At 49.4% G+C, this 24,256-nt stretch overlaps 1 protein-coding gene across 1 annotated transcript in view; it reads left to right on the top strand.

Annotated features, from left to right (window-relative positions):
- Window positions 1–24,256, top strand: part of mms19 (MMS19 homolog, cytosolic iron-sulfur assembly component) — a 62,491-nt gene that overhangs the window by 17,562 nt on the left and 20,673 nt on the right. The window contains exons 8-21 of the mRNA XM_068002025.1: window positions 302–363; window positions 2,161–2,247; window positions 3,697–3,771; window positions 4,309–4,386; window positions 4,881–5,019; window positions 8,075–8,229; window positions 9,749–9,827; window positions 14,938–15,063; window positions 15,237–15,318; window positions 16,350–16,447; window positions 17,548–17,694; window positions 18,248–18,403; window positions 19,991–20,102; window positions 21,866–21,968. Of these exons, the coding sequence (XP_067858126.1) occupies window positions 302–363; window positions 2,161–2,247; window positions 3,697–3,771; window positions 4,309–4,386; window positions 4,881–5,019; window positions 8,075–8,229; window positions 9,749–9,827; window positions 14,938–15,063; window positions 15,237–15,318; window positions 16,350–16,447; window positions 17,548–17,694; window positions 18,248–18,403; window positions 19,991–20,102; window positions 21,866–21,968 (1,499 nt within the window). The remainder of the gene's footprint in view (window positions 1–301; window positions 364–2,160; window positions 2,248–3,696; window positions 3,772–4,308; window positions 4,387–4,880; window positions 5,020–8,074; window positions 8,230–9,748; window positions 9,828–14,937; window positions 15,064–15,236; window positions 15,319–16,349; window positions 16,448–17,547; window positions 17,695–18,247; window positions 18,404–19,990; window positions 20,103–21,865; window positions 21,969–24,256) is intronic.

The following is a 24,256-nucleotide window of genomic DNA, read 5'->3' as shown; positions in this document are numbered from 1 at the left end:
TTCATAGGTTCAAACTGAGGCGAGAGTACAATCACTGAGTCAAGGCTGACACGTTAGTTTCCAGAGGGCAGTTGGTGCGCATGGGACCACATCCCAGCATAAATCAGCACCCTCCACAGTGGAGGAGAGTGAAGATTGAGAATAATTTACTTAGCCAAAAACCTACCTTACGTTAATAAATAAAGAAAATCTGCTTGGTTTGTATTAAATGGAATTCGGATATAACGATGCATTTTATTTAGATCTTATCCTTTTTAGTTTGTCTTCTGCTTAGCCATTGATTGCTGCCTTTCTGTTTCAGGGACCTTTGTGGAGGAGCTCTTTGAGGTCACTTCATGCTATTTTCCAATTGATTTTACACCAGTAAGTCGATGTTTGATTTTAGATTGGGTTTGGTTTTTTTTAATGTTTACGGTACATGGGGTTGTGAACGAGCAAAGTTTACTGGCGGCGGCAGATTTTGGCACTTTATTTTGATCAACATGGCAAGAATCCATGCGTTTCCAAAGAGCAGTGGAATAGACTCCTAGTTAAAGTGTATTAGTTATATATAGTGTGTGCATGCGTGCGTTATGCAACACTTGTCCACGAATCATACTGTTGGCATGATTTTTGACCACGCATTTCTTTCAATATTTACCATTCAACGTTGGAGCGTCAACTGTCACGGTGTAGTGCAGGCTCTGGCCGCTAGATGGAACTGTGGAGTGAGTTTTTGAATTTTGCCTCCCAATTCCGTGTGTGTGTGTGTGTGTGTGTGTGTGTCTGTGTGATATGGGAGTGGGGGGGGAAAGAGTAATTTGATCCTTGTCGGGCATCAAAGTGACGATAGTAGATTGGACGCCCATTATACTCTTTCTTTTCTCCCCCCCCCCCCCCCCCCCCCCCACCGGTTTTGCTTTCCGTTGAAGCTGAAAGTAAAAATCGGTGTATGTGTGAATTTGTTTATCTGCATGCACGTGTGTTTGTATGTATGTGCGTGCGAGTTTGTGCACATGCATGTGTATACGAGCGTGCGCTCGAATGGGCCAAGGCTAGTTTGCTGGTCAACTTTAAAACGAGCTTCATAAATATCTGGCTATGAACAGGAGTGTACGAGTACTCTAGAGGGCACAGATCAAAATTCACAAGCCTTGAGCAACAGTGTACAGGCTAGTGGAAATGTGCAGCAGACTCCCAGGCAAGGTCCATCAAAATCTAAAACCAGAAAAGACAGGTTAGTGTTTTGGGTTCCTCCCTCATGGCCAACCTATACCCAAGGTGTTAGTTAACCAATCTTTTCTCTTCACAGATGCTGGCGAGCCTGACGTGTACTTTTGGCATTTATTTCACATTTCCTACATTTGCAGCTTTTTTTAATCTCGCAGGAAAGTGTCTGATTGATACCTTGAAAAGGTAGCTGGATCGATATCTGTTGAGAATTAGAGATATTAGCAGTACTACTTGATTTTTTTTTGGGGTGGTGGGAACGGAGGTAGGGGAAGAAACTGAGTGTTCCTCAAAGGTGATTAATAGGTTGGGAGTGGTGGAGTCTGACATGAACTCTGGATGGAGCAGGCTTGATGGGCCGAATGGCCTTTTCTCCTATAATTGAGCATTATGAGTAAATACACATATGTTTTTTTATGTTGCGAAATCTTGATGAAAGGCCGAGACTGGTGCTGCACAGCAGCAGAAAGGAAGAGGAGGAAAATCAGGAAGTACAGGCTCAGTGAGCCCAAGCTTGGGTTTTAAAAGTCTGTCAATTCTTGGAAGAAGGGAATACCGATGGAAGTAAGGAATTCGAGTCTTGAGGCCATGGGAAAGAAAGAATTAGAGGAGGAGACTTTGAGATGCGTCCAGATTTCAACGCAGTGGGGTTGCAGAGAGAGGGAAAAACTGTTAAATAACTTTTGGAGTTTAGAGGGAGCATGACTTTGGAGGAGCCTTGAGCATATAATAGTGACAAAATAGAAAGAAATGTAACGGTAGAGAGAGAATCGGGTGACTGAATGTTGAAGTGGGATGACTCCTGTCCTGGGACCATGGAATTCTTATGCAAGAAAAGCAACTGGAGGAAAGGAATAACTTGGCAGAAAAACTCCTCAGGAGATTGGCTGGGTTGCATTGAGTGCACATTAATATTAGAATCTGACTTCACTCTGTTCCCTTGTTTCGCAGCCTCCAAATGACCCACACGGAATATCTCAAGAGGAGCTGGTGCTGAGCCTGAGATCTGTTCTTACTGCCACACCCCGGTTTGCAGAGGTATTACTTGTAATCGGACATTGCGATGCTTCAGCATCTCTACTGTGATGTGACGAGAGGTGTCAGTACGACCAGCGCACAATCTGTTAAATCTTGGCTTTCCTGTTTCTGATTACTATTTGAATCGTAGAATGATACAGCACAGAAGGAGGCCATTTGGCCCATCGTGCCAGTGCCGGCTCTTTGGAAGAGCTATTCCAATTAGTCCCACTCCCCCACGCTTTCCCTATAACCCTGCATATTTTTCCTTTTCAAGTATTTATCCATTTTCCCTTTTGAATGTTTCTATTGAATCTGCTTCCACCGCCCTTTCAGGCAGTGCATTCCTGATCATCATAACTCGCTGCGCCATCTGGTTGCACGGAAGACAATGTCAAAAATATTTGTAAAAGCAAGTCTTGAAAATGGCAACAAATATCGGGTTTGTTTCTAATCGATCTGTCTCCTGTGTGTGAAATCTCCTGGAATTTGTTTTGTGACTCTCTATGTGATCATTTTTAAACCAGTGAAGGTGTTTTCAAACAGCTTCCACCCCTCCAACCAATTTTCTCCCTTCCTCTAACAAAGGCACTGACTCGTCCTGGGTGCATTTCCATTTGCCAGCATATGGCACTGGACAGGCATCAAGAAGGGAGACATTTTGACGGGATGAGCCGGGGTGGGTGGTGCGTTTGGGTGGGTGGGGTGGGGGGGCAGAGCCAGAGCCAGAGCCAGAGTGAGTGGGGGGGCAGTGGAATCGGTGGGGGTGCCGGAGTGAGCGGAGGGGACCAGAGTAGAGTAACATGGCAACAGGTGTGAAGGGCTGAAACAGCCTCCTCCCATGCTTTACATGAGACTTATTTTTTTTGCCGTCTTGTCTGGGAATGCTGTGGCTAGCTGTAATACTCTGCTGCTCTCAGCACAGGGATGGACCTTCCTGGTCTGTAAGTCTCACCGCCATTTCGAGAGCTGCATTTACTCACTGTGGAGCTGTGATTGCTGTCAGTGATATTTGTAATAAAACGTACGCTCATTCCTCTGCGATGTTTTGATGCATCTTTTGACTTATTTAAAGAGATTAATCAATGCAGTAAGAAAGTACGAACGAACCAGCATGCTCATTAGGAATATTGCCACGAGCAATTTCAAACCTCGAGATCTTGTGGGGCTGCACTTATCCATGTTGTTATCTTTTTATTCCCCACCTGGCCTACTACAAATATTCTAACATGTCTCATCCTGTTGACACAGTTGCAGAAACCTTAAGGACGCAGGCCCTTCTTCCTGTGTGACCCTTGACATTGAGTGTTGGCAGGTTGTTGGACTTGTGTTGTTGGATGGGGGGGGGAGGGGCTTATCACAGCCAGGACTTGACCATTCAGGTCAGGTTGTCATGTCTGAATTTAGCTTTGTACCTTTTTACACATGTAGTTTCTCTTAATTTGTTGTTCTCGCTCCTTGCACACCTAGTTCCTGTTGCCGCTCCTGATTGAGAAGTTGGATTCAGATGTTCAGAGTGCGAAAGTGGACTCCCTTCAGACTCTGGTAAGTGAAGAGTTCAAATTACTGACGTATTACTAGTGCACTTCCCGTGGCATTGCTCAGCAGTGGGCTGGGACTAACCTTTAAGGTTGCTGCTCTAAATAGGGAAATCCAGGTAATTGTAGATACTTGTAAACTGCTGAAGTTAATTAGAGAGAACTTGTAACTGCTGTAAATTTCGGGCTCTGGGTCAATGGCTGGCTTTTTTAAGAACATTGTTTTGCAATTGTAAAAAAAGTGTGACATTCGGTGTGTGACAGTTACCTGCTGGATGCAAGATTAATAACTGGGCCGCAGCTGTTAAATTTTGTTCATTTTATCATCTCAATCATCGCTGTGTCAAAATCCTGGAACTCTACGTAACCGCACTGTGGGAGCACCTTCACCACATGGACTGCAGCGGTTCAAGAAGGCGGCCCATCACCACCTTCTCAAGGGACAACTAGAGATGGGCAATAAATGCCGGCCTTGCCAGCGACGCCCACGTCCTGAGAATGATTAATAATGAAACTGTCATCCTGTGTTTTTTGTCCCTCACAGACGGCGTGCTGCAAAGATTATAGGAAGAAAGAACTGAAAGAATTCCTACCGGCTTTTTGGCATTCTATACGCAGAGAGGTAAGCAAAGGGCTACGCAGATACTGGCTGCCTCCTGAGGTGTCCGCCTTGTCTCAGTTGATCGCGCTCTTGCCTCTTGGTCAGAGGTTGTGGGTTCAAGCCCCACCGCAGAGACTTAAGCACATAGCCCAAGAGGCTGACACTTCCAGTGCGGTGCTGAAGGAGTGCCGCACTGTCGGGAGCTACCGTCTTTCGGATTGTGTGTTGTTTTGTGGGTAATTTCATCTGTGGACTTGCGCTCGCTGGGAACTGGGTTGAGAGTGTCCCAAGCCTATTTCCTGTATGAGCCTCTTGGGTAACGGCGAAGGAGAAACTTTCACTCTGTGTGGAGCGGGTTCAAACCCACAGGGGTTTCCTAACACGGTCGAGACCACAAATGTTATAAAGCCAGATTATTTGTGAGTGGGGTATGTGCCGTGTTTCGTTGTGGGGGAGGGGGGTAGGGCCCATCTTGAGCTATATTGATAGATGGACTCTAATTTGTTTTCATCCAGGTCTTTCAGACAGCAAGTGAGAAGATAGAGTCTGAAGGTCTGGCTGCTCTCCAAGCACTGTTGACGTGCCTGTCCAAGTCAGTCATCGATTCAGACGCAGAGGATGACCTGGATACATTCCTCAACAATGTTCTGCAAGGTATGCATGAAATTCCATGTCCTGACCAGTGGAATTGATTCCATTCACTGTGAATCGCTACAGAAATGGTCGCCAGCCTAATATTCAGCTGAAAACTGAGGTGTTTGAATCTTTCTAAATATATATGTGCTGTTATTAATTTTGTACTCAAAAGTGAGGGATGTCTGTGCCGGGGAGCAGAACACTTTCTATTTTTGTCATCCAGTTTCAGCGTCAAACAGTCCTCAGGGTCAGGTGTGATGCAGCGTAAAGCTTGACCTGCCTAGTCCAAACCTCTCGAGAGCACCCTTTAATATGTTAGTGTAACATCTTTTCACTTGACCCTGTAAACCCTCCATATGCGGGAGCATGACCTTTTTCAAACTGTGCAACAAACTACTGAATGTTACTTAAGGTTTTTGTTGATTTGCAATATATCAAACTGTTGCCATTTAACAGCTTTTGGTTCCAATTTTTTTGTGAATTTGTGATCTGTTCTGCTTGTTGTAGCAGTGCTGCTGTTTAACAGCTCACAGCGGTCGTTCTTACTACTTCTGAACACTTCCCTTGCAAGGTCTGTCTCTCGGACAATAGTCTCCACCTCAACGTGGGTTCTCTACGTCTGTGACTCAGTTTGGATCAGACCCCATCAGGAGTATTGCGTTAAGTTCTGGGCACCGCACTTCAGGAAGGATGTATTGGCCTTGGAGGGGGTGCAGCGCTGATTCACCAGAATGATACCGGGGCTAAAAGGGTTAAATTATAAAGACGGGTTGCACAACCTCGGCTTGTGTTCCCTTGAGTATAGGAGATTGAGGAGTGATCTGATCGAGGTGCTTAAAATGTTAAAAGGATTCGATAGGGTAGATATGGAGAAACTATTTCCTCTGGTGGGGGAATCAAGAACAAGGGAACATAATTATAAAATTAGAGCCAGGCCATTCAGGAGCGAAATCAGGAAGCAGCTTTTCACACAAAGGGTAGTAGAAATCTGTTACACTCTTACACTCTCCCTCCAAAAGGCTGTGGATGCTGGGGGTCATTTGGAGCTTTCGAGACTGGGATTGATAGATTTTTGTTAGATAATGGTGTCAAGGGATATGGAGCTAAGACGGGTAAATGGAGTTGTGGTGCAGGTCAGCCATAATGTAATTGAATGGTGGAGGAAGCCCGAGGGGCTGAATGGTCTCCTCCTGTTCTTAAGCATTTGAGGGTTGTACTTGATTCACTTTGGCATTTTGGCACTCTTCATTTAATTCTGCTCGGGTACACCACTTAGTCAGCGAACGAAATGGGTCACTGCCTGGACCTTCCCTAATACAAAGCACAGAAATGCAGCGTCCGTCTGTCCGTCTGTCCGTCTGTCTGTCTGTGTCTGTCTGTCGGTCCGTCGGTCGGTCCGTCGGTCGGTCCGTCGGTCGGTCCGTCGGTCGGTCCGTCGGTCGGTCCGTCGGTCGGTCCGTCGGTCGGTCCGTCGGTCGGTCCGTCGGTCGGTCCGTCGGTCGGTCCGTCGGTCGGTCCGTCGGTCGGTCCGTCGGTCGGTCCGTCGGTCGGTCCGTCGGTCGGTCCGTCGGTCGGTCCGTCGGTCGGTCCGTCGGTCGGTCCGTCGGTCGGTCGGTCCGTCGGTCGGTCCGTCGGTCGGTCCGTCGGTCGGTCCGTCGGTCGGTCCGTCGGTCGGTCCGTCGGTCGGTCCGTCGGTCGGTCCGTCGGTCGGTCCGTCGGTCGGTCCGTCGGTCGGTCCGTCGGTCGGTCCGTCGGTCGGTCCGTCGGTCGGTCCGTCGGTCGGTCCGTCGGTCGGTCCGTCGGTCGGTCCGTCGGTCGGTCCGTCGGTCGGTCCGTCGGTCGGTCCGTCGGTCGGTCCGTCGGTCGGTCCGTCGGTCGGTCCGTCGGTCGGTCCGTCGGTCGGTCCGTCGGTCGGTCCGTCGGTCGGTCCGTCGGTCGGTCCGTCGGTCGGTCCGTCGGTCGGTCCGTCGGTCGGTCCGTCGGTCGGTCCGTCGGTCGGTCCGTCGGTCGGTCCGTCGGTCGGTCCGTCGGTCGGTCCGTCGGTCGGTCCGTCGGTCGGTCCGTCGGTCGGTCCGTCGGTCGGTCCGTCGGTCGGTCCGTCGGTCGGTCCGTCGGTCGGTCCGTCGGTCGGTCCGTCGGTCGGTCCGTCGGTCGGTCCGTCGGTCGGTCCGTCGGTCGGTCCGTCCGTCCGTCGGTCGGTCCGTCGGTCGGTCGGTCGGTCCGTCGGTCGGTCCGTCCGTCGGTCCGTCGGTCGGTCCGTCCGTCGGTCCGTCGGTCGGTCCGTCCGTCGGTCCGTCCGTCGGTCCGTCCGTCGGTCCGTCCGTCGGTCCGTCCGTCGGTCCGTCCGTCGGTCCGTCCGTCGGTCCGTCCGTCGGTCCGTCCGTCGGTCCGTCCGTCGGTCCGTCCGTCGGTCCGTCCGTCGGTCCGTCCGTCGGTCCGTCCGTCGGTCCGTCCGTCGGTCCGTCCGTCGGTCCGTCCGTCGGTCCGTCCGTCGGTCCGTCCGTCGGTCCGTCCGTCGGTCCGTCCGTCGGTCCGTCCGTCGGTCCGTCCGTCGGTCCGTCCGTCGGTCCGTCCGTCGGTCCGTCCGTCGGTCCGTCCGTCGGTCCGTCCGTCGGTCCGTCCGTCGGTCCGTCCGTCGGTCCGTCCGTCGGTCCGTCCGTCGGTCCGTCCGTCGGTCCGTCCGTCGGTCCGTCCGTCGGTCCGTCCGTCGGTCGGTCCGTCGGTCCGTCGGTCGGTCCGTCGGTCCGTCGGTCCGTCGGTCCGTCGGTCCGTCCGTCGGTCGGTCGGTCCGTCGGTCCGTCGGTCCGTCGGTCCGTCGGTCCGTCGGTCCGTCGGTCCGTCGGTCCGTCGGTCCGTCGGTCCGTCGGTCCGTCGGTCCGTCGGTCCGTCGGTCCGTCGGTCCGTCCGTTCGTTGCTGGCTCCCCACAGTGAGCTGGGTGGCATGGCGATCAAACCTATGCCCGCTTACTGCTGTGGGACCTGCATTGGCATTGTGACATGCCATTTTGTTTTTATTTACATCCCCCTGCAGTAGTCCATCTCTGAATTCTGTCTCCTTGCCTCCTCCCCTCAGACTGCAAGCATCACCTGTGTGAACCGGATATGAAGCTCGTATGGCCGAGTGCCAAGCTTCTCCAGGCGGCTGCGAGTGCTTCCTACAGAGCCTGCTACAAGATCACCAGCTGCATCTTCCCTCTGTTACTGGAACAGTTCAACAAACATAAACAGGTAAAGGGAGGAAGGATGGAATCCTACTTTTGGTCAGTAATGCCACATGTTGAGGACCCGCTCCAGACCGTGAGCATGTAATTTGGACCGATACTCCAGTGCCGTGCTGAGGGAGTGCTGCATTGTCAGGAGCACCATCTTTCAGAGAAGATTTTGAACCAAGCTCCCGACTGCCCCTTACTGTGGTACTATTTGAAGAGTTCTCCTGGTGTCCTGGCCAACATTCCTCGCTCAACCAGCATCATCAAATCAGATTAACTGGTCGTTCATCTCACTGCTGGTTGTGGGATCTTGCAATGCGTAGTCTTTCTGCTGAGATTGCCTACATAACAACAGTCACTGCATTTTGAAATAATTCCTTGTACGTGAAGCACTTTGAGATGATGTTTCTCAGAGATGTGATCAAGGGGCTATGTAAATGCATGTCTCCTTCACCCTCTCTGTCTCTTCCCCCCCACCCCCACCACCGTGTTAATGACAGTAGGTGTTACTACAATTGGCCTCGCGAATCCCACTTCCAGTCGTTATCCAGTGCAGCCCTCCTGGAAATAGCGTTGACGTCACTTGAAGGTACCACCAACCATGGCTGTGATGTCTTGCACAATTGAAAGCCTGTCAAAACTCTGGGTTCATGCATGAAGAGGTTAGCGTATTGCATCTGGCACTGTGCTGTCACCCCATGCTTTTCATGAGCTGTGAATGTGCAATCGGGCTCTTTCATTCTCTCCCACAACACTCCCACTGAGGGATTGCGCATTGTCGGGTGTGCTGTGCTGTTCGGGTGGATGTTAAAGATCCCTGGCACTATGCAAAGAAGAGCAGGGAGTTAAGAACATTCATAAGAAATAGGGGCAGGAGTAGGCCATACAGCGCCTCAAGCCTGCTCCGCCATTCAATCAGATCATGGCTGATTTTCGACCTCCACTCCACTTTCCCGCCCGATCCCCATATCCCTTGATTCCCCTAGAGTCCAAAAATCTATCCACCTCAGCCTTGAATATACTCAACAACTGAGCATCCACAGCGCTCTGTGGTAGAGAATTCCAAAGATTCACAATCCTCAGGTGAGGAAATTTCTCTTCATCTCAGTCTCAAATGGCCGACCCCTTATCCTGTGACTATGGCCCCTAGTTCTAGACTCTCCAGCCAGGGGGAGCAACCTCTCAGCATCTACCCTGTCAAGCCCCCTCAGAATCTTATATGCTTCAATGAGGTCACCTCTCATTCTTCTAAACTCCACAGAGTATATGCCAATCCTGGAGTTCTTCCGTCCCGGCCAACATTTCCTCCTCAGCAAGTACCACCGACAATTAACTGGCCTTTTATCTCAATGCTGTTCATGGGATTTTGCTGCCGCAGAATGGTTGACAGGTTTCCCTACATAACTGTCATTGTGCTCCAAAAAATAATTCGGTGTGGAGCACATTGAGCCATTTTGATGACACGATGAGCCGCTGTGTAAGTACAGGCGTTCCTTCCTTTTAAATGGAACTAATGGTGGGACGTTCTTTTTTTGCAGAGTAGCCAACGTTGGACAATCCTGGGAATACTGAAGGTATTCATTAAACTGACCCACAAATGGGACCGAGATGAGGAAGGTGGGTTGGATTTTGTTCAGGCCAGACGTTCACAAACTAGGGGTGGGGGGCACACTCCCCTGGTTGGGGGGGGGGACGCGCACACTCCCCTGGCGGGGGGGCACGTGGAGGGCAGGCTGGCTCACACCATCGATGAGAGGAAGTGCTCTGGGGATGTGCTGGGGGAGGAGGCGGAGTGGGTGGATGTTGGTGCTTTGCTCTTATCGTAGAGGAAAATACCGAGGGCAAAAAATATAATAGAAGAATGCAGCAATAGTGAGCAGAGTACGGGGAATGTCTGACTATGTTGTAGGGGTCCAGTGAGTATGATCTGTACAGTTGCTGCTATTTGCAATGTTTGTTTGATTGATGAGCGCTCGCAGTTCACACCCAGCACCACTGGAGGTAACTCAATCCTAGAGATCAAAGGTCAAGGAATAAGCCCACCAGTAGTAAAAAAACCCACCCAGTGACAGACTCTGAAATCAAACCCTGCACTCAATATTTTATCATTCATTACCTCTCGTGTAAACCAAAGAACGCAAATGTTTGTTCTACCCATAAAGAAGTGTTCATAGAGTACGGATAATACTGTAATAGATAATACTGTAAGTATGCTAGATGTACTTTATACCATAAGCTGCACTGTCAATGCCGTTTGTGAATGATTGTCACAGAGAGCTAGGTTTGATCCTTACGTTGGCATCCCAGAATCAACAGTAACCAGGCTGAAATTGGGTTGCCAATGCAAGAAATTGTATTTCCAAGTTATTACAGGAGATATAACCACCTTTTATAAAAATATTATGACGACACTGGCAACAGCTTTATTCCCCGCATATAAAGTTTTTAAAGTGTGAAAGGTGATTTCTTTTTTTAGACAAACAGAAGTGTTGTTTTTATTTGAGAAGCTGTTGGAGGCTATTTATTGTCCGTGTTTCCTCTCCCCACTGTCCCTTGATTCTGTCAGTCGCCCATCTCCATTCTAACTGGCCTGACAGCCAAATATGTGACATTTTCGAGAATCCACATAGGGGAGCATTCACTCTTAGAAAGTGGGGGGCCCGTGCATGGGAGATCAATCTCCGCTGGTGGGGGGGAGGGGGTGCTCAGCAAAGAAAGTTTGGGAACCTCTGATTTAGACCATGAATTTTGGAGCTGAGTTTTTTTTTAAATTGGTGCATTTAATTTTTCTGGTTTCTATTGTGAGTTCTCTATTTCCTTTTTTTTTGTTAAACTTCTTGTGCTGATCAAGGTTTGGGATGTCTGTCCTCGGGAAGGGATGACTTTCCCAATTTGACACCGAGCTCTCCGAGATCGGGTGTTCCACAGTTAGATGCAAAGAAAAGCTCCATCTACTACTCTTACCTTGACGACGGGCTTCAGCGCTAAACTCCGAAGGGAGCCCCTTATTGCCCCAATGTGACCATTTCATATTTCTTACACCCAGAGCATCTACACTGCTCCAACGATGCACCTTAACCCCAACCTTGAGCGCTCACCTCCTGCACTATTGCTATTACTTTTCTATTTTCTGCACCAACTTGCCCCCACAGCCTTTCCAAGCGACTTCTTAACCTTTTCACCCAATTCCAAGAAGAACTTGGGGAGCGGCTCCTCGTCTCCCCAATGTCCAGCGTCACCCGCAGTGTGCGCTGCAGCAGCCAGTGTCTGCCTGCCTGCTCTGTGTATTTGCTGTGTGTGTTTTTTTATTAATTCGTTCACGGGATGTGGGCGTCGCTGGCAAGGCCGGCATTTATTGCCCATCCCTAATTGCCCTCGAGAAGGTGGTGGTGAGCCGCCTTCTTGAACCGCTGCAGTCCGTGTGGTGACGGTTCTCCCACAGTGCTGTTAGGAAGGGAGTTCCAGGATTTTGACCCAGCGACAATGAAGGAACGGCGATATATTTCCAAGTCGGGATGGTGTGTGACTTGGAGGGGAACGTGCAGGTGGTGTTGTTCCCATGCGCCTGCTGCCCTTGTCCTTCTAGGTGGTAGAGGTCGCGGGTTTGGGAGGTGCTGTCGAAGAAGCCTTGGCGAGTTGCTGCAGTGCATCCTGTGGATGGTGCACACTGCAGCCACAGTGCGCCGGTGGTGAAGGGAGTGAATGTTTAGGGTGGTGGATGGGGTGCCAATCAAGCGGGCTGCTTTATCTTGGATGGTGTCGAGCTTCTTGAGTGTTGTTGGAGCTGCACTCATCCAGGCAAGTGGAGAGTATTCCATCACACTCCTGACTTGTGCCTTGTAGATGGTGGAAAGGCTTTGGGGAGTCAGGAGGTGAGTCACTCGCCACAGAATACCCAGCCTCTGACCTGCTCTCGTAGCCACAGTATTTATATGGCTGGTCCAGTTAAGTTTCTGGTCAATGGTGACCCCTAGGATGTTGATGGTGGGGGATTCGGCGATGGTAATGCCGTTGAATGTCAAGGGGAGGTGGTTAGACTCTCTCTTGTTGGAGATGGTCATTGCCTGGCACTTATCTGGCGCGAATGTTACTTGCCACTTATCAGCCCAAGCCTGGATGTTGTCCAGGTCTTGCTGCATGCAGGCTCGGACTGCTTCATTATCTGAGGGGTTGCGAATGGAACTGAACACTGTGCAGTCATCAGCGAACATCCCCATTTCTGACCTTATGATGGAGGGAAGGTCATTGATGAAGCAGCTGAAGATGGTTGGGCCGAGGACACTGCCCTGAGGAACTCCTGCAGCAATGCCCTGGGGCTGAGATGATTGGCCTCCAACAACCACTACCATCTTCCTTTGTGCTAGGTATGACTCCAGCCACTGGAGAGTTTTCCCCCTGATTCCCATTGACTTCAATTTTACTAGGGCTCCTTGGTGCCACAGTCGGTCAAATGCTGCCTTGATGTCAAGGGCAGTCACTCTCACCTCACCTCTGGAATTCAGCTCTTTTGTCCATGTTTGGACCAAGGCTGTAATGAGGTCTGGAGCCGAGTGGTCCTGGCGGAACCCAAACTGAGCATCGGTGAGCAGGTTATTGGTGAGTAAGTGCCGCTTGATAGCACTGTCGACGACACCTTCCATCACTTTGCTGATGATTGAGAGTAGACTGATGGGGCGGTAATTGGCCGGATTGGATTTGTCCTGCTTTTTGTGGACAGGACATACCTGGGCAATTTTCCACATTGTCGGGTGGATGCCAGTGTTGTAGCTGTACTGGAACAGCTTGGCTAGAGGCGCAGCTAGTTCTGGAGCACAAGTCTTCAGCACTACAGCTGGGATGTTGTCAGGGCCCATAGCCTTTGCTGTATCCAGTGCACTCAGCCGTTTCTTGATATCACGTGGAGTGAATCGAATTGGCCGAAGACTGGCTTCCGTGATGGTGGGGATATCGGGAGGAGGCTGAGATGGATTATCCACTCGGCACTTCTGGCTGAAGATGGTTGCAAACGCTTCAGCCTTGTCTTTTGCACTCACGTGCTGGACTCCGCCATCATTGAGAATGGGGATGTTTGCAGAGCCTCCTCCTCCCGTTAGTTGTTTAATTGTCCACCACCATTCACGACTGGATGTGGCAGGACTGCAGAGCTTTGATCTGATCCGTTGGTTGTGGAATCACTTAGCTCTGTCTATAGCATGTTGCTTCCGCTGTTTAGCATGTGTGTAGTCCTGAGTTGTAGCTTCACCAGGTTGGCACCTCATTTTTAGGTAAGCCTGGTGCTGCTCCTGGCATGCTCTTCTACACTCCTCATTGAACCAGGGTTGATCCCCTGGCTTGTTGGTAATGGTAGAGTGAGGAATATGCCAGGCCATGAGGTTACAGATTGTGCTGGAATACAATTCTGCTGCTGCTGATGGCCCACAGCGCCTCATGGATGCCCAGTTTTGAGCTGCCAGATCTGTTCTGAATCTATCCCATTTAGCACGGTGGTAGTGCCACACAACACGTTGGATGGTGTCCTCAGTGCGAAGACGGGATTTCATCTCCACGAGGATTGTGCGGTGGTCACTCCTACCAATACTGTCATGGACAGATGCATTTGCGACAGGTAGATTGGTGAGGACGAGGTCAAGTAAGTTTTTCCCTCGTGTTGGTTCGCTCACCACCTGCCGCAGGCCCAGTCTAGCAGCTATGTCCTTCAGGACTCGGCCAGCTCGGTCAGTCGTGGTGCTACCGAGCCACTCTTGGTGATGGACATTGAAGTCCCCCACCCAGAGTACATTTTGTGCCCTTGCTACCCTCAGTGCTTCCTCCAAGTGGTGTTCAACATGGAGGAGGACTGATTCATCAGCTGAGGGAGGACGGTAGGTGGTAATCAGCAGGAGGTTTCCTTGCCCATGTTTGACCTGATGCCATGAGATTTCATGGGGTCCAGAGTCAATGTTGAGGACTCCCAGGGCCACTCCCTCCTGACTGTATATCACTGTACCGCCACCTCTGGTGGGTCTGTCCTGCCGGTGGGACAGGACATAACCAGGGATGGTGATGGAAGAGTCTGGGACGTTGGCTGAAAGATATGATTCTGTGAGTATGGCTATGTCAGGCTGTTGCTTGACTAGTCTGTGGGACAGCTCTCCCAATTTTGGCATAAGTCCCCAGATGTTAGTAAGGAGGACCGTGCAGGGTCGACTGGGCTTGGTGTTTTGCCGTTGTCGTGTCCGGTGCCTCGTGGTCCGATGCCGGGTGGTCCGTCCGGTTTTATTCTTATTATGACTTTTCGTAGCGAGATTTTACAACTGAGTGGCTTGCTAGGCCATTTCAGAGGGCAATTAAGAATCAACCACATTGCTGTGGGTCTGGAGTCACATTTCGGCCAGACCGGGTAAGGACGGCAGGTTTCCTTCCCTAAAGGACATTAGTGAACCAGATGGGTTTTTACGACAATCCGGTAGTTTCATGGCCATCATTACTGATACTAGTATTTTAATTCCAGATTTTTATTTAATTAATTGAATTTAATTAATTAATTGAATTTAAATTCGCCAGCTGCCGTGGCGGGATTTGAACTCATGACTCTGGATTTTAGTCCAGGCCTCTGGATTACTAGCCCAGTAACATGTGTGGTCTCCTTTCGTTCCACAAATAATGAAACAGGGTAGTGGGTATGCCTAATGGGGAATGAGTATGTTGATCTCTGATTTTTAAGTCATTTTTTTTCCCTCCCCCACAGATGAGAATCCCCTATATGCCTTTAAGGATCAGCTCTGTATCCTGGTATTCTCTGCACTGACCGACTCCAGTGTCCAGTTACAGACGGAGGGGACCAGCACTTTGGCAGTTCTGGGATCACAGCAAGGTTATCCCCTTTAGATTCTCACACTTGCTTTTTGCAGTATTTTTATATGTTTTCTGACCGAGAGCAATCAAATCGCACACTGCCTGAGGGGTTACAGAACTGCTGTGAAAGCTGTGTTTACTGCCTGATATTTCACTTTGGGCCTGTCTTCATGAATTTCTCTCCTGCTCTAGGTCTGCTGTCGCCCTCCGACATCGAATTGTCTGTAGATCACTTGAACAGGCTGATCCTGCGGGAAGACGACCCCCAGGTTTGGTGAGGATACTTTGTTGTCTCTGTTTTAGATACCACGGGGGAAAGCTCTGCGCCACATGTTCTCTGGTGAAGTCTTACAAAGAAATATCCGGAATGTTTCGGTAGCAATAGGCCAGCGAACCAGCCCTGTGGCACATGGCAGATAGCCCAAAATCAATTCTGGGGCAGGATGTGGGGATAGAGTGGAGGATTGATGTGTAACTCATCTGATGGCTTAGTTGGTAAAAGACTGCACGTAGCTTGAGCCACACAGACCAGGAGTACCCCTGGTTTTCTCCCACGGCTGTGTTGAGTTAGCTGATCCCCGCCCGAACAGCATTAGGGGTCCTACTGTTGGCCTCAGTACCTTCGAGCTTGAGGAAGGAAAAAGTAGCCAGGGTTCCCACTCCTGATCTCCATCCTGTGGCCCCTGCAGGAAACTGGTTGTCAATGTTGGGTGAGGGCAGGATCGAGCTTGGCTGTGCTGCCCATCTCATTTCCTCTCTCCATCTCCTCTCCTTCCCCTGGCAGTTGAATAGCATAGTTTGGGTGAGGTATGGGAGAGTGCCGTAGTGTACTCTAGGAAGGAGTCGACTCTTAGCAAGAGAAAGTTTGAGGTCCTATGAAAGAGTGGGAGATTTCAATACGCAGTAAGGACCGTGTCCTTCGCATATCCCCGATGAACAGCGAGGCCGAGATCAGGAACTCGGCAGCCTGAGGGATAGTGACATCGATCCCATGATTCAGCCTGTCTCTTGTGCATCCCCATTTCCTTCGTCTCACCATTGGCAGCCATGTCATCAGCTGTCTATGCCTTAAGCTCTGGAATTCTCTCCCTAAATCTCTCTCTCTCTCTCTCTCTCTCTCTCCCTTTTAAGACACTCCTTAAGTCCCTCCTCTTTGACCAAGCTTTTGGTCACCTGTCCTAATATCTCTGTGGTTCGGTGTCAATTTTTTGGGTGGTCACGGTCTGTGAAATGCCTTGTGACGTTTTACTGCATTAAAGGTGCTATTTAAATGCAAGTTGTTGATTTTTACCTTTCTTTCCTCAGTGCTGCAGCACTGGAAGCCTCCACTACCATATCTGCAATCCATCCCTCCGCCTTCATCGGCAAGATGGTCCCAGCACTGACGCAAGAGTTGAACACGGGTATATCTCACCGCTGTATTAAGTGTTGTTGATTTCACCTTGGTACAGATTGAACACTACATGAAGTTGATAAGGGTGTAACAAGTCATGGAATGCTAAAAGGCCGTTGGACCCACCAACACAGGAACAGGAGTAGGCCATTCAGCCCCTCGAGCCCGCTCCGCCATTTGATAAGATCATGGCTGATCTGTGATCGAACTCCATATACTTGCCTTTGGCCCATATCCCTTAATACCTTTGGTTGCCAAAAAGCTATCTATCTCACATTTAAAATTAGCAATTGAGCGAGCATCAATTGTTGTTTGCGGAAGAGAGTTCCAAACTTCTACCACCCTTTGTGTGTAGAAGTGTTTTCTAATCTCACTCCTGAAAGGTCTGGCTCTAATTTTTAGACTGTGCCCCCTACTCCTAGAATCCCCAGCCAGCGGAAATAGTTTCTCTCTATCCACCCTATCTGTTCCCCTTAATATCTTATAAACTTCGATCAGATCACCCCTTAACCTTCTAAACTCCAGAGAATACAACCCCAATTTGTGTACTCTCTCCTCATAACTTAACCCTTGAAGTCCGGGTATCATTCTAGTAAACCTACGCTGCACTCCCTCCAAGGCCAATATGTCCTTCCAAAGGTGCAGTGCCCAGAACTGCTCACAGTACTCCAGGTGCGGTCCAACCAGGGTTTTGTATAGCTGCAGCATAACTTCTGCAACCAAGACCCTTATTGTGAACTCATAGAATCATACAGCATAGAAGGCGGCCATTCGGCTCATCGTGTCTGTTCTGGCTCTTTAAAAGAGCTATCCAATTAGTCCCACTCCCCCTGTACTTTCCCCATGGCTGTGCAAACTTTATCCCTTCAAGTATTTATCCAGTTCCCTTTTGAAGTCTGCTTCCACCACCCTTCCATACCATAACAACTCGCTGCGTAACCTTTTCCCACTTTTTAAACCTGCCACACTGTGGCCTCTCTGAGCGAGCGAGATTGGCAATGGATGTCACTGCAAAAGCCTCCCATAAATGTATTAATGACTTTTGGGGACAGTAATCGAGGGAGTACTTAATTTTGAACATTTGAGTAATAAATGCAATGCTATTTCTAGAGCCGATGGACGTGAAGGATGGCGAGCTGTCCGGGAACACACTGCATCAGCGCAGTATCCAAGCCTTGGCTGCCATCTCCACGCACCCCAGTATTGTGAGAAGGACTGTCCCGGTCCTCCTGCAGCACTTGACCGATTTACAGAAAGGTGAATCTTACAAAAAGGAGTGTCCTCCTCGACAAAGGGGTTTGTTGTGGGGGTGGGGGGGGGAAGATGTTGAAGTAGGAAATGAAAATTCGGAGAGGCTGTAATTTTTCTCTTTTGAAGTCTTGTCAATGGAGCCATTGTAGCAGCTCATTAAAGCCGGCGTACTTGATCAGCCGTGACCAGGTTTACGATGCCCTGCCTCTGGTTGGAATTGATGTCTGGTCGGGCCAAGGGAACAAAAAAAAAGAGGCAGGCAGGGAGTGGTCAACTGATAAAAAGAAATAGAACAATTTTTTAAAAAAATGTAACTGGTTGGGTGACTAGGGGGCCAGGAAATTCAACACATTGTGACTTGAATAATTGGATGTTAGTTTTTCTCCCTCCTCCAGTGCGAAAGCACCCTAAGGTGAAGAACGCAAAGGCTTTTGGAGAGGGCGTATCCTGCAAGCCGCTGAAGAGGGGCCTGCGAGCCGCGGCTCGATGGCACCATATATTGAAGCTCCACCATCCTAGCGATGGGACGTGCCTAACTGCGTCGCCCTTTCTCTTGCAGGGAGTACAGGCGCTGAAAGCGAAGTGGCGGTCCTGAGCTGTCGGAGCCTGCAGCGGGTGGCTGAACACTGTCAGGATGCCGGAGAGAGCAGCCAGTACTTTCACCAAATGGTGGTCCCCTGCCTGCTGGGGCTGGCCGTCCAGGCAGCAGTGCAAGGTAAGCTTCACCCCATATAATATAAAAACAGAAAACACTGGAAAAACTCAGCAAGTCAGGCAGTATCTGTGGAGAAAGAAACAGTTAACGTTTCAGGTCGATGCCCGAAAAAAAAAAAATGGGTGCAGTGGTTATGATCTGAAGTTATTGAAATTAATGTTGAGTCCAGAAGGTTGTAAAGTGCCTAATGGAAAGATGAGGTGCTGTTCCTCGAGCTTCACTGGAACAGTGTTAGGAGGCTGAGGTGGGAATGGGACAGAGAATTAAAATGGCAAACAACTGGAAGGTCAGGGTCACGCTTGCTGACTGAGCGAAGGCGTTCAGCAAAGCGAGCACCCAGTCTGCATTCGGTTTCCTCAATGTAGAGGAGACCGCGTCGTGAGCAGCGGATACTGTGTAGTAAATTGAAAGAAGTACAAGTAAACCGCTGTTTCACCTGGAAGGAGTGCGGGTATAAGCTTCACCTCATACTCTCACCCAAACACAAACGAGCAACGTGAAGTACCCTCGGCACTCCTATCAGGGCAGGAGAGGGGGACAGTTTACTTTTCTGATAAATCAGCCTTCCATCTTATATTGTACTGAATAATACAGCTGCAAGAAAATATTAAGCATGTTTTTCCTTGATTCCACTGGCACAGAAGGAGGCTAATCAGCCCATGACGCCTGTGCTGGGTTTCTGAGATAACTATCCATTTAGTCCAACTCACTTCCATCTTAAATTCTTATTTTCAAATATTTATTCACTTCCCTTTTCAAAGCTTTTGACTATTGATCCAGTAATAATGTGGAACTGCTGGGGGGGGTATTGAGCCCAACCCTCGTGTGCACTTTAACCCTGAACTAACACTTCCCCCCCACCCCCCTTCTTTCTCTCATTTCTATTTTAACTTGCTTCTTTTTTAATACGCAGTAGTTTATCTTTTTTGTTTTGGAGTCAAGAACAGATCAGCTAACTCAGCACAGACTGGGAATCGAACCTGGGACTTCGGCAAGCTGTAGGTTTTTGCCCACTTGGCCGTCGCGGGAGTTAACCTTCCGTTTGCGTTTTCGCAGCTCGCTTTCTTTTGCTTGTTTTTTCTCTCTCTCTCTCTCTCTCTCTCTCTATCTAGCTCAATATGAAATAAAACTTTCTAGCCGATGGGGGGTAGCACCACAGTGTGGGGAGAGCCAGTAGTGATAGAATATGGGTTCACTCACACTTCCGCTGGGCTCTTTAAGATCATAGCCACAGTGCTGCACGGAGGGAAGGGTCAACAGGGAGGGAAGGCTAAACCGTCACTGCGCTAGACTCTTATCTCTTTACAGCCGTGGGGGGCACTCTTTTGCCTCCGAGACAGAAGGTCGTGGAGTCACGTCCCCACTTCAGAGACTCGAGCAAGTAATGAAGGCCGACGCTCCCAGTGCTGCACTGTTAGAGATGCTGTCTTTGAGATGAGATGTACTAACCCCCTCCCCCCTCCCAACAACGATTCTCTTTCTCTCTCAATATATATAATTTTGAGTTTTAGTTGGAGGGGAGGGAGATTATTAATAATGCCTGTGACAATGAAGAAATGTGAGTTTTATTTGTCGAATTTTCTTAAGCATCTGCTGTAGGATGTGACTCTGAAACGTCGCTTGGCATCCTGTGTGAGGAGCAGGTCATCGCAGCGTTGGGGTCTGTGATCAGCACTGCCTACAGTCACAGGCATACAGAGTAAGTCGCTATTTTTAAAAATCATTTGTTAATGTAGGAAAGGATACTGACTGAGTGAATTGTAAATCCTGCGACAGGTGGTTTTCCTCAACCCTGGGATCTCTCAGTAGCTTTATTTTGGTGAGGTTACCAAGGACGACAAAAAAAAAATAACGCAGGTGAAAGAAATGGGCAGTTTTTGGCCGCCTGTCCTAAAGTCGTCTCCTTTGGCTCAGAATCAGTTTTTTGTCTGATTGCGCTCCCGTGAAGCGCCTTGGGACATTTTGCTACGTTAGAGGCTCTATCTAAATGCAAGTTGTTGTCCTGTGAAAATCCCCGATCCTGTTCACTCGGTCCTCACACGTGCTGAAGAGTGGGAATGTCGAAACAACGGGATGGAATGCTGCTGTTTCACCTGTTACCCCAGCACCCACCGCAGTCAGACGGTCTGCCAGCACTTGGCGTGCAAGCTCACCACTGGGGTGACGTGGCAGCCTGAGCCCTTTCCCTCGTGCACCAGCAAGTATTTGTCTCCTCTTGCACTTGTTCTGGACACACAGAGACAAAAGTTTCTACGTGGAGTAAACAATGGGTGGAAGGAGCGGGGTTTGCAATCCTTGTACAAACGCACTTCCTTCTGAATCTGTAAAGCAGCACGGGTTTCCACGTTGAAATCAGACTTGGGACAGTCTGTTCCTTTCCTGTTCCTTCCCTCCAGCGGAATTTGTTATTTCCTGTTTCTCGGTTCTGTTAAGGCCCCAGCTTCCCATCCCCTTTGGACCCTGGAGAGTCCTCATCCTTTTGCCCTGGCTCGCTCCCGAGTCGCAGGCGCCCAGTGTCGTCAGCAGCTTGTGCCCCAAACGCTTCAACCCACACCGACCTGTTCCCTCAGCAGTTCCGGTGTCAGAGTTTATCACAGGATTGAACAGCACAGAAGGAGGCCATTCAGCCCATCATGCCTGTGCTGGCTCTCTGAAGGAGCTCTCCAATTAGTCCCCCTTCCCACCGCCCCCTCCCGCTCTTTCCCCATAGACCTGCAAATTTCTCTTTTTCAAGTATTTATCCAATTCCCTTTTGAAAGTTACGACTGAATCTGCTTCCACCGTCCTTTCAGGCAGCGCATTCCAGATCATCATAGCTCGCTGCGTTTATATAAAAAAAAAAAAAAAAAATTCTCCTCCCCTCCCCTCTGGTTCTTTTGCGAATTCTCTTAAAATTGGCAACGGTGCTTATTGCCTTCCTTTCATCTCTGGCCTTTTGTGCACGCAGAGAAGGTGAGTTCAAATCCCATCATGGCAGTTTGAGAATTTGAATTCAGTTTTTAAAAAGCTGGTCTCAGTAAAAGTGACCATGAAGCTGTCGGATTGTCGTAAAAACCCAGCTGGTTCATTAATGTCCCTTTTAGGGAAGGGAACCTGCCGTCCTTACCCCGATCTTGGCCTTATGGGTGACTCCAGTCCCACACCAGCGTGGTTGACTCTTAGCTGCCCTCTGAAGTGGCCTGGCAAGTCACTCAGTTGTATCAAACTGCTGTCAGCAGTTCAAGAAGGCGGCCCCCCACCACCACCTCAGGGTAATGAGGGATGGGCAATAAATGCCAGCCTTGCCAGCGACACCCACATCCCGAGAATGAATTTTTAACAAGAAACTACTGCTGCGTTTTTTTTTAAACCTGGGTCTTGACCAATAACAGGGCAGCCCAATTCTTATCTGGCGGCTGTAGTAATCATCGCTCCTGTGTGTGTAGAAGCTTGAACAAAAAAAATGGTTTCTTTCCCTCCTAGACTAGCTTCTAGAACAATCTCCCAGGTTGTGGCCTTGTATCTTGATGGGGACATCTCCTTCCTGCCTGAAAATAACCTTTCCAGAAAGTTCCAGCCTTTTCAAGTGAGTAACTCCTATGCTTTCTTGCTAATGTTCTTGAATCATACAGCACAGAAGGAAACCTTTCGGCCCATCGTGCCTGTGCTGGCTCTTTGAAAGAGCTAACCAATTAGTCCCACTCCCCTGCTCTTTCCCCACAGCCCTGCAAATTTCTCCTTTTCAAGTATTTATCCAATTCCTTTTTGAAAGTTACTATTTAATCTGCTTCCACTGACCTTTTAAGGCAGCGCATTCCAGATCGTAACAACTCGCTGCGTAAAAAAATTTATCCTAGTCTTTCCCTCACCCCCACTTTTGCCAATTTCCTTAAATCTGTGTCCTCTGGTTACCGATCCTCCTGAGAATGTCTTGCATGAGCTCCTTACTGAGGTACAATACCACTGGTTCCGCTGCTCTATGGCACCTCAGCTCTAGGGCCCATTCTGCCCACGTGAGCAGTGAGCGTCGGCCGGCTGTTCAGCTGCAATGCCATCGAAGCCCAGCCCAATCCCACGCCAGCCTGACGCCCATAGAGGGGCTCCCGGAATCCTGGCCAGTTGTAATTCCCGTGGGATCTTCAACGCCGAGCCATTGGGACGGGCATTCAGGGCCTCAGTCTGTCCAGTGGCTGTGTCACAGATATGTTACAGGTTTACTGTTAGTGGCTGTGGAGAGTGCACAGGAACAGGAGGAGGCCATTCAGCCCCTTGAGCCGGTTCTGCCGTTCAATTAGATTGTGGCTGGTCTGTATCTTAACTCCATCTATCCGCATTTGCTCCCGCATCCCTTGATCCCCTTACCTAACAAAAATCTATCAATCTCAGTCTTGAAATTTTCATTTGTCCCCCCAGCATCCACAGCCTTTTGGGGGAGCGAGTTCCAGATTTCCACTGCTCTTTGTGTGGAAAAAGTGCTTCCTGATTTCACTCCTGAATGGCCTGACTCTAATTTGAAGATTGTACCCATTTGTTCTGGATTCCCCTACCAGAGGGAATAGTTTCTCTCTATCCTATCAAATCCCTTTATCATAGACACCTCAATCAGATCACCTCAATCAAGGGAATACAAGCCTAGTTTATGCACCCTGTCCTCCTAGCTTAAGCTTTTAGCCCTGGTGTTATTCTGGTGAGTCTGCGCTGTACCCCCTCCAAGGCCAATATATTCTTAGAGTTGCGGTGCCCAGAACTGAACACTACTATATTCCAGACGGGGTCTGACCAAGGCTCTAAGCAACTGAAACATAACTTCCTCCCCTTCATATTCTCGACCCCTTGGGATATAGGACAGCATCTCAGCCTGTTTCTTTTTGTCAGAGTTTGAAGAAGGCGGCTTTAAAATAAATAAATAGAAGTTGCTGGGGAGAGTGCCTGAAATATTACTTTTACAGCACCAAGTTATAGTCCAACAAATTTATTTTTAATTCCACAAGCTTTCGGAGGCTTCCTCCTTCGTCAGGTGAACGAAGGAGGAAGCCTCTGAAAGCTTGTGGAATTAAAAATAAAATTGTTGGACTATAACTTGGTGTTGTAAAATTGTTTACAATTGTCAACCCCAGTCCATCACCGGCATCTCCACATCATGAAATATTACTAACTGTTCAGCAGCACCACCATGGGGTGTTTCTTGGTACTGCATGTAAAGCACATTAAGGTGACGTTGAATTCAGAACCCATCATTTCACTTTGACAAGCTGTTCGCTGCCCTCGGTTTATGCAGTGAGTAGCTGAACCGTACCAACCAGAAAAGTTCCAGGTCTGACCTTCAGTCTGTACTGAGTCAGCTCATTTCAGCTGGGGCAGTGGTAGGGATCGGGTTAAGGAAGGGGACGGATAAACGTTGACCAGGGGTCCCTGCTCCTGATCGTTCCCCCAGTGACCTCTAATGGAAAGCGAGTGTATGGACAGGGCCGGGCGCAGCTTCTACAGTCGAATAGCCTGTTTGGTGTACCGCTGTCGAGGTTCGCATGTAGAATGGCCACTTGGGCAAGGTACTGAGAGCAAATGTTGCCTGTGGAACTTTACCCGATAAAGGAACATCGTCTTTGGGAGCTGAGGGGATGCCAGAAAATTGCGGAAGGTAATTATCCTTCTGCTTCACCCCTTTCCTTTCCTTCCCCCAGGCCAGGTTTTTTCACCAAGTGATCTGGCTGGAGTTGCTCCCAGACCTCTGCACCAGTGACTTGATAAACAGCAAGTAGTGGATGGTAAGAGTAGCTGGAAAGGGGGAGTGAGGGTCACTGGCCCTTAGTCTTTCTTTCCCCCTCTCCGCCCTTCCTTGGTTGGAAGGTCATGCTTCCGCATGCTAGCTCCCCG

This window comes from Heptranchias perlo, chromosome 21 (genome assembly GCF_035084215.1).
Source record: "Heptranchias perlo isolate sHepPer1 chromosome 21, sHepPer1.hap1, whole genome shotgun sequence".
Taxonomy (NCBI): Eukaryota; Metazoa; Chordata; class Chondrichthyes; order Hexanchiformes; family Hexanchidae; genus Heptranchias; species Heptranchias perlo.
Note: the sequence above shows the minus strand (reverse complement) of the source record. Positions and strands in the feature narration are given on the sequence as shown.